Genomic DNA, 9,985 nt, shown 5'->3' with positions numbered 1-9,985 from the left:
CATTTAGGTCAAATTGTATTATCTAGGTTTAATATGTATCAGGACATCCTGAAACAAATGCAACAGAAGCAGAGAGGCCTCTTATCTCTGTGCAGCTGGTGTTTCTTTTTTCAACTAAAAAACTTTTTTTTTTGTATCTAACTTCTTACAGGAAGAAAGAAGAGAACACCAAAAATGGGAAAACCAAGACAGCACGCTTAGAAAATGTATTTGATAGATCAAAAACTGAGTTTTGGCCAACTGAGGTCAAAACTAAGATTAAATTATTCCTCAAAATATCCTAAAGCGCATAAAAAAATAATACGTCTTTCAAAACAACAGGGGACATGACTCCATCTAAAGTGCCTTTCAGATGCATTCATAATCTTGTCTGGGTTCAAATGAAAGTAAAATAAAATACATGACAAGACATTGTGCAGAACATCCTCCAACCTTCATAGTCACTATTAAAAAGGCAACAAGAGGGAAAAGATGAGATTTAAAAAATAAGCTGAATTGGTAGCACTGAGGTGGCTTTTTAACCTTGGCACCTTTCAGTTTCAACATCTAAAAACATTTTAAAATTAAATGACAACAATAAAGAAGAAAAGGACAGAGATCATGGCAGAATGAGTGATCTGGCTTTGGATTGTTTTGACTGAAAATAAAGAGCAAAGTTTGTTTTAGTAGCGTATTTCTACAAAAGGAAGTTGGATTTAGAGTTATTATTGTGATTTCTTGATTGAGTTCCCATATTTGGGAAGAATGTTCTCAGTGCGGTCACACAGTGAATGAAAGCCTTGTACACTTCAAGCAGATCAATTTCAAGGTCAACCAGAGGTCATCCAGTTATTTTTCTGAGGCTTGAATGTGTTTTTGGTTAAGTTGTGTTTATGTTAGAGATCCCATGCTGTTGATGTCGATAACAAATCTTCCTCACACCAGTGTTTGTTAGGGAGATCCACAGGGCTCTGATCTTTCAACATTACTTTTTACTTATATTTTCTAATATTTATATAAAATCTTTTTCATTAATTGGACGAAACTCTGCAAAAATTAGCATTTAACCAAGAAAAACACAATTTAGCTAGACTACATGACTAAGTAAAATCTGAATGATTCAAAGTTTTCTGCTTTAAAGGTTTGAACTGAGCATTCTTGAAACTTACTTTCTGGTTGATAAATTTTTAATCTGGTACCAGTGTGCAGGAACCAGAGATATTTTCTTTAATTGACATAAAACATGTTACATGATACTTCTTATGTCACCTGCCAACATTTACAGCATCGCATCCCAGATTGATGCAGGAAAAGAATGTTTATTTATTTTTTGTGTATTCAGGATCATGAATGTCCTCAAAGGGCCAATTGTGGCAGAATGTATTATTAATGGGACCTATTAAAAAACTGTTAAGGTATTATAGATTCTCCTGCATTCGATTAAAGACGAAATCATAGTTAACATCTTTTGACATTGATGTAATTTGGCTCTGCGCAAGTAAAAACTGATTTGATTGGACTGATGGAATAATATTTAAGCACATAGCTATTATCTCAAAATTCTACTTCTGTGGCCCTCTTGAGGTCCAGAAAGCCACAGAAATAACTACTGCATGGCGGGTCAGATTTGACTCTTGAATTTAACACACATGATCAAAGTAGTTCTCTACAAATCAACACTTTCTTCCAAAATGCCCGAGGCAAGCTATTCTAAAGAAATGACAAATTTATAAAATATTCAATATGAAAAATTCAGATTAAATAAGTAAATAATCATAAAAAAAATCTTTACATACCTCTATGACAGAGCTTCACTATATTGAAAAGACTCCTAGTTTTGTGTCTTTCCAACACTGGCTTTGTCTCGTTTCTTGTTTCACAGATTGCGTCTGTGAAACAAGAAACAAGAGTCCTCAGTGTAAAATTCCTCTGTTTCATAATCGTGGATTCAAAGCCAGACACCTTTTCTACTTTTAAAGGGGCAGTATGATGTAAAATTGACATTTTTGAGCTTTGCATCATCTTCTAATGTTATCCCTCATGAAAAACATACTTGGTGGACCTGGCTCCACCTCTGAGCTGCAGCTTTCGAACTCACACGTTTTCACATAACAGAGCACTTTTCCTCCACAAATCCCCCACTCAGGTCCTTCAGACTAGCCAGAAACAATTAGCAAACAGCTGGTGGAACTGAGTGTCTGTTGAACTGGAGCTACTTCTCAGTGCAACGCTGGTAAAAACATTGCTAAATGGTTAATAGAGAAGCGATGCGTTGACATCCTAAAGGGGGAGTGGCAGAAAGAGCAGGAGACAGAGGCATGACTGTTGTCATAAAGTGTCATTTGGTAAATATTGACACTTTTAACCTGTTTTAAAAGTTGCATTAAAAGTCCTTTAAAAGGGTCAACTTTGCATGATTTTGTAAATAATGACACATTAATGCAAAGTTAGCACTTTTAATGGACTTTCAATGCAACTTTTAGAGCAACTTTGCATTAAAAATGTCATTATTTACCAAATGACACTTCATGACAACATTCATAGACATTTATAAAGACTCCTTCATCTTTATGGCAGATGTTATTTCATGCTTATGCACACCCCGTCAAAAGGCGTGTTACCCAAATTTCTTTTCAGTTGTTTCTGATATACATCATTTTCATAGCAACTGAAGTTATCATAGATGCTTGATTTTTTTGTAAAATGTGCCTGGAAAATACAGAGCACTGCTCCTTTAAAAGCCACACTGAAAGTTTCCCTTTGTAAAACACTAATGGAATATGGGGATAATTTAGGTAATACTGATGCATATCTCTTCATTCTCTTACCTTTATTGTCTCTTGAAGCTACAAACCAGAAAGATAAATTGATCAATCAACCGTCAATTGCTCAGCCAATCAATCTCTAGATATAATTTCTTAACTAATAATGTTTTATGGCCAGTTTTTTGGGGATTTTTGGCTCTTGTGTTGTGGATTCTGGTGACATCAAAAAAGGCACAAGGCAACTTTTTCACTTTCCTCATTTTTTCTATTTTACTGAATGTTTCCCACCAAAATGAAGAGCTCATTTGGCTCTTCTGCCATAATGTTAATGTCAGTTTTGTACCTCTTGTGATGTCAAACAAAGCAAAATTACCACTTTTTTTCCCAAAGGGTGCTTCATAAAACATTGCATTTTGTAAAATCCTGCGGTGGAAATCTATAATTCAGCACATTTTGTGTTTTTTTATTGTCAATTTATATTAATTGGTGACAATAATACATTACCGTGTAGCGTCTTTAACTGTATGAATGTAAACTATCATTCTGTCATTCAAACATTTTATGTTTGTCTCACCATCATCCTCTCAGATGAATCAGGAAAATTACATTATTGAGCTGAACTGTGCTGGATGGATACAGTAATAGAATATTATGCTTTGCTGCGAGTTTAAGTTTGAAAATATCAGCATTGTGATGCTTTGTGTATATCAGTTAAATTTAGAGTATGGGATAAAGACTTGAATCTCTATTATATCTACAAACCTGAAACAGACAGAAGTACACATGTATACAGCTCAGCTGACTTTCTCTGTATGTATGTGGCTGATGATGCAGGGTTTTTTTTTTTCTTCTGTAAGCTCTGGAGAGGCTGCTTTGGTTTGGTCAACCTGTGGCCTCCGGTGGCCCAGAACTACAGCAAGGTGACACAGCTGAATGTCTTCACTCATCAATGAACGTGATCCCTTCAATCCTGCAGGACGAAGCACACAAACACAGAGTCAAAGCAGCTTGCAGGACAAGCCAGCTGACTACAATGAAACAGAGAACAAACAGCAAATCATCAAAAAAGCAGAAGATGACAGTGTGCAGCAAGATTGTTTCCTCCAGGTAGGGACGAGGGATGAAGGAGGGTACGGCCTTGCCTTTTTAGCAGCCAAAGGACGAATGTCCTTTTGATTGGAGTTGAGGGATTTCCACACAGTGGTTTTAGACATTTCATCAGATATGTTAATCTCAGAGGGATCACACCTGAGGGACAGGAGGAGGAAAAAGGGTAAAATTGAGGAAAGGCATTAGAGTAATATACATGATCCACTGGGGGAACATGAAGACAGAGCCCCACACACCAGATAATAAAAAACACAGGCATGCAAAGAGATGGATGGGAAAGTGACAAATCTCTATAATAATCCTATTAATCAAGGTAAGGTAGGTAAGGTAATTTTACTTATATAGCACATTTTCAGCAGCAAGGCAATTCAAAGTGTTTCAAGACCATCAATCAAGACCATATTCATCGTATGTGTGTGCGTGTGTGTGTGCGCGTGTGGGTGTGTGTGTGTGTGTGTGTGTGTGTGTGTGTGTGTGTGTGTGTCTCACTTGGGATCATGTGCTTTTTGAACAAGTCTGCTTCCCTCCATCGTAATCTGAACAGCAGCTGATTCATCTCTTTTCAAGCTCAGCATTTCTTGCGATTCCTGCATGATACAAACACAGGCGCGGCCATAAACAAGAGGAATTAACAAAACATTTGAAGATCCCCCCCCCCACTCAGATTACCTCTTCCAATTTTTTGGAAGCATCGTCCAGGTTTTTCTTCTTCCACTCAGGCATCAAGTCATCGAGGTAGCTCAGCTCTCGTTTCGAGAAGCACAAGTCCAGCAGCTTCCGGATGAAAACCAGAGCCAGGACCTGCAGGACCAGGAGTAAAACAAGATCCTGACTAGAGAGAAACTGGAAGAACAAATGACGTGGTTTTATTCAGTGACGGTAATTACCATCATGGGGAAGATGATCGCAGCAGGGGAGGTCTTAATGACCCAGAGTAGCACCAGACAGGTGAGCTGAGTCACAGTGAACAGATGCACCTTCCTCAAAGGGACGTGTCTCAGGTAGATGAAGTCTGGCTGGTGCTTCGCTGGCATACCAAAAAGCTTTAGGCGGTCAAAGAACTGAGACGAAAACAGTCAGAACAGAAGATTAGAAGTAAATAAAAAATCAGCAAGTGCAGAGGAAGACCACTACAGAACGATTAACACTGGTGAATTGCAGACTGTATGAGAGATTGGAGATTGCATGCTGGTTATTTCCTTTTTAAAACAAAGAAAACACACAAATCGTAAATTGAAAATTCAGTCATGAAAGACATCCAAAAACTGACATCCATCCAAACGCCATGGATACACAGCAGCGCCATTTAAAATCTAGTGTAACTAACTGCCTTCAGAGGTCGGCTAATCAGAAAACAGAGTCCACTGGTGTGGAATGAGTGATGAAATCCAAGTTGGTTTTTATTTACAGAGTTGCAGTTGAAATATGTCAGAACCAAACTTGATAACCAACATGCCAAACTGTTTGCAAAGTGGTATAACATTGCCACAGCACATTACCCTCAACAAACCATCAGTTGTTATGAATACAATTGATGACCTGTGTGAATACATTGAAACTGAAACGACAAAATAAGAAAGAGCTGATATGTAATAAAAAATTCAGCAGAAAATCCAGAAAGCTTTGGTTTTGGAATGAAGGGATGTTTCTAAGGATGGAAAATACACAACCAAAGAAAGACGGGCAGAGGAACATTTACAGGAATAATCAAGACAAACAGAGCCAGCCTTCGCTCCACCAGTCACTGTCAGAGTCCTGCTAAAATCCCAGTGCAAGCAGTGTGCTACTTGCATAAATTAAAAAGAAATTCACAAGTGCCTCAGGCTTGGCATGAGGTTTATCACAGTGTCTGTGACAGCTCAGAGTGAGAAACAGACTGCATAATGTCAGTGGACGACATCCAAGGGAAGCAAAACCTTCCTCAATCTGAAAATAATCATCTGGCATTAAGAGAAGAAGCAGAGACTGCTTAAGCACAGACCATAGATATTCATAATGGAAACATTAATATTATTCAAAACCGGTTTGGATGTGTTTATTGTATTATTATTGTATTATTTGTAAATCTGTTTGTACCCAAATATCATTAATCTAACCCAGATTTTACTCTTTAAGTGGCTTTGAATCGGATGTTCAAGAGAACTCCCAACCTAAATTTTACTGAAAATGTGCAAACTATGCAAAGAACTAAAACCAAAACCATTCAAACTTTAACAAAAACTATTGTAATGCATCATTAAAAGCCCTTAGCTGAAATGCAGATAATGATTGTGTATAATTTTGTTCACTTGCCGTTGCTCTTGAGAAAGCAGCAAAATAATCTGGAGTCATTGTCTTTTTATTGAAAAGGCGCAGTAGAAAAGTCAAATTAGTTGAACTGGGCAGAAAAACAGCTGGACACATTTTTAGATATAACATTTTTATAGGAAAGTTGAGATGAAAACCTTCGAGTTACTTTTTGTAAGTAAGTCATTAAACAAATTTTTGAAAATTATTTAATGTTGTAATTTTACTGCTTTGAAGAGAAAAAAAAAGCTCTCATAGATGTGTGGTTCATAAAGAAATATAGTTTTACCTGAATGCCTTTTAATGAAGATGCTCCCATGTAAAGAAAAACTCCGTACAATACAGGCATAGGAATAAACTGAAATAGGAAAAACGTCAGAGTTACACTTTATTAGACATAATTTGTTGATATAATAAATAACTTTGGCACATAACAGTCAAGTGTCGCCACTTTTCCATCCCTTCATTTCTTTACTCATCAGACCTGCATTGTGATTGTGACCCACCTGCAGGGCTCCAGTCATGAACACGGAGCATCCCATGAGCAGGAAGATCACCAGGCCCGTGAGTCGCTGCTCTCTGATGCCCAGGAAGCGCGGCTGCTCTCCCGGAGCTGCGCTCTCCGACTCCAGTTTCAGGCTGTTGACATGAGAGATGGACAGCACAGTGGCTGCCACGAACCACGGCAGTCCCATGATGGAGCACACAGCCAGCATCACCCCCACCATCAGCAGGTCCAGGTGGTACCCACAGCCTTTCTGTAAAACAGAGAGCGGGTCAGTTACGGGTTCAGAATCCAAGCCTGAAGCAGTATTTTTATTATTTTTTTATTTTCCTCTTGCCAGTAGTTTGTGCTCTTTGCGGTTGATGATGACAGCAGTTATCTGTTGGTCCATGAAGATGAGGATGGTGCAGAGAAGAGCGGGAATAGATGCAACCAGGGCTGTCCACCAGGGGTTGCGCCCGATTGGATTGATCAACCAACCTCTATCATCTCTGGTAGGCTGCAGGAAAAGAGCAGAGGTGCGCATGTTGACATTTGTATCGCTATTTCCCTGCAACAAGTTGTCCTAATTTAGCTCACAAATAAGTGCTGAAAACTGGGAAAAGTGTTGAAAGCAAGGTGAATTTTGCTTACTTCCAACTTTTCTTTACTTTAACAGCTTTTCATCTGCACTTACATATTGTTTAGACATATATTTCTTGGACATTTCTATGGAATTACCTGGAATTTGCTTGGCACCTTCAGCTTTTGGGATGGCACTCCAACGGCAAAGTCGAGCAGGACCATGACGACAATTGTAAGAAACACTGCAAAGTCACTGATCATGGACCGCACCTAGGAGAGACAGATTGCTGCATTTAGATGTCTGTTGCTATTGACTCAATTAAAGTTGAACGTAAACAATCTCAAACAATTTTATCTTCTTAAATTACTCATATCCCTTGAATCTCCACACATTTTGTCAACCACAAACAAAATGCAGGAATTCATGTGACAGACTACAAAAAAAACAAAATATGAAACGAAAGCGCAACTATTCAAAATTTTCAACATTTTGTACAAATCACAAAAACATTACATGTGTTTGTATTTGGCCCTCTTTTCTCTGATGCTCCAAAATAAAAAACAGTACAACCAACCGCTCGATTTTCTAACTCAGGGGTATTCTTTGCTCGAAACGCTTTCATTGCATCTCTGGCTGTATGTTTAGAGTCGTTGGACTGCTGAAAGGTAAACCTCCAGCCTAATCTCAGATATTTCTTCCATTTATTTACTCTATTTGCTTCCATTCATCTTCCTATCAACTTTGACGGGTCCCTGCTAAGAATATAAAAAAAAAAACAAAAAAAACATGATCCTGCCAACCATCATACATCAACAAGGTGGTGAGGTACCTTGGTGGGGAAATAACGACTTGTCTTAAACTGCTTGAGGAAGGCCGACATGAAGAACGTTGAAAAAAACAAGATGATGGACCAGAAGAGAACATCTGGGGTGAAGGGACCGTGGTGTCCACATGCTGTCCCAACAAAGTGTCCTTGAAGGCTCATACACTCCTGTGGGGACGCAGACAGATTTCAGCCCAGACTCAAGAAAAAACAACATGGAGACCCCTTTATTTGAGCTGATTGGGTAAAAGTATAATAATAATAATAATAATAATAATAATAATAATAATAATAGTAATTACATGTTGCTGAAAATAACAAACACCTTTGAGTTGTCAAGATGAAATGCTAGAAATGTCAGCCTTACAGATGTGCTTCAGAGAGATTAACTGGTAAAGGGAAGGTGAGATTTTGTTGAATGTTAACCAAAAAGAAAAAAAAAACATTCTGAAGCAAAGAAATATAAACAACAGAAGGATGCAGCCTCAGGCAGAAAAGGCCTTGTAGGTGAGCTACATATTGACTGAAAAGTTAAAGACATGCCTTGGTAACAATGTGACAGAATCTTTTTCTAGGTATTTTTTAGAGGACGCACTAAGTCACTTAACTTCCCTCATTTTCTCTTCTTTGGTCACAGATTGCTGTGTGTCATAAAAGCTAATATTTGTAATTGGTTTTTGTTATTTAAAACCCAAAGCAACGGATGGAGCTCAATAGCATTGAACTGGCGTAGCTTATTTCTCTCTTTGAAACACCAAACAAAATAAAGTTAGAATGTTATTTGGTCATTTCTTGGCAAACAGCGTGTAGCTTCCAGTGATAATGAACAAAAACAAACAGGTTTTCCTGTCAACGACGCTCGATGAATGCGAAATTATTTGAAGGTAAAGTATCTGATAAAAAAAAAAACTGTAAACTTGCAAAACTAACATACTTTCCTCTTTAAATATGAATTATTTATTAAAAACACAAACATAAATAAAATAGTGGCAGGATTATGTGTTGTTTTTTTTTGGTTTTTTTTGGACAATCAAAAATATGGCATAAATAAATCACAGCATGCAGGGATGATGAATGAATGGAAAGCATATAGATGTAACAAAATTACCTTGACAGTCAGGTTTTCCCAGGATACAGCCGAGGCCGTGATGTTTCTCTCGCTCCACAGCTCTAAGGTTTTATTACTGGGATTATCAGGCTGTGAACACCTGCAGCTACACAGAGAGATGGACACAAAACAGGGAAATTAACATTTGCTGACTGACTAAACGAATACGTTTGGGTTCTGTTTACTTTTTTCTTTTTGTTCTTACAAGGGTTTGGAAAAAAAGATGCAAATAAGTTACAAATACACAGAAGGGAAAAAAAAACAAGAAGCTGTTTACTCACTATGCTAGCGTGAGTTTGTCCAGCTCGCTGTTTGCATTGAAGGGGTACAGCTCCCCCAAGTGAAACAGTTTCTCCAAGGCCTCGTAGATGAAGATGAGGCAGATGAGGGCGGCGAATGCCTCCTCAGTGAACCGAGTGATGTAGCAAACCAGAGAGCTAGCGTCTGTGGCCACTAACATGAAACACAGCAGTGCCGTCCACAGGCCAATGCAAGCCCGGAGAGACAAATATGACAGATCGTAGTCCCTGAGAAAGAAAAGAGAGGCGGGGGTCAGAGGAGGCCGACGAAGGCCCGACTAGCCAGCAAAGGAGCCGTTTAATTTCTCAACGTACTTGCAGAATTTGAAGAGTATCTTCTCAAAAACCAGTACAGGTCCTGTGCTGCCCAGAATGGTGAGAGGCTGCCCAGCGAACAGAGAGTAGGCCACTCCAGTCATCGAAGCACCAAACAACGACTCTATGGCGCTCTGGAACGGGTGGTGGTATTGCATTGTGTTTGATTCGTCTTCACTCACACATGATGAGAACAAACAGCACCTCATAGTGGCGTAAATACGGTTTTG

General features: G+C 38.6%; 1 protein-coding gene across 1 annotated transcript in view; it reads right to left on the bottom strand.

The window, feature by feature from the left end:
- Nucleotides 1–3,708: 3,708 nt before the first annotated feature.
- The window catches only part of slc4a8 (solute carrier family 4 member 8), a 33,999-nt gene continuing 27,722 nt past the window's right edge, over nt 3,709–9,985 (bottom strand). Inside the window, exons 14-26 of the mRNA XM_088005971.1 lie at nt 9,756–9,889; nt 9,423–9,668; nt 9,142–9,247; nt 8,040–8,201; nt 7,366–7,479; nt 6,983–7,144; nt 6,647–6,898; nt 6,430–6,498; nt 4,742–4,915; nt 4,524–4,655; nt 4,344–4,441; nt 3,879–3,992; nt 3,709–3,772 (exon numbers count right to left, since the gene is read on the bottom strand). Of these exons, the coding sequence (XP_087862097.1) occupies nt 3,709–3,772; nt 3,879–3,992; nt 4,344–4,441; nt 4,524–4,655; nt 4,742–4,915; nt 6,430–6,498; nt 6,647–6,898; nt 6,983–7,144; nt 7,366–7,479; nt 8,040–8,201; nt 9,142–9,247; nt 9,423–9,668; nt 9,756–9,889 (1,827 nt within the window). The remainder of the gene's footprint in view (nt 3,773–3,878; nt 3,993–4,343; nt 4,442–4,523; nt 4,656–4,741; nt 4,916–6,429; nt 6,499–6,646; nt 6,899–6,982; nt 7,145–7,365; nt 7,480–8,039; nt 8,202–9,141; nt 9,248–9,422; nt 9,669–9,755; nt 9,890–9,985) is intronic.

Source organism: Poecilia mexicana, unplaced genomic scaffold (assembly GCF_051168715.1).
Source record: "Poecilia mexicana isolate PSO_F unplaced genomic scaffold, ASM5116871v1 scaffold_5, whole genome shotgun sequence".
Taxonomy (NCBI): Eukaryota; Metazoa; Chordata; class Actinopteri; order Cyprinodontiformes; family Poeciliidae; genus Poecilia; species Poecilia mexicana.
Note: the sequence above shows the minus strand (reverse complement) of the source record. Positions and strands in the feature narration are given on the sequence as shown.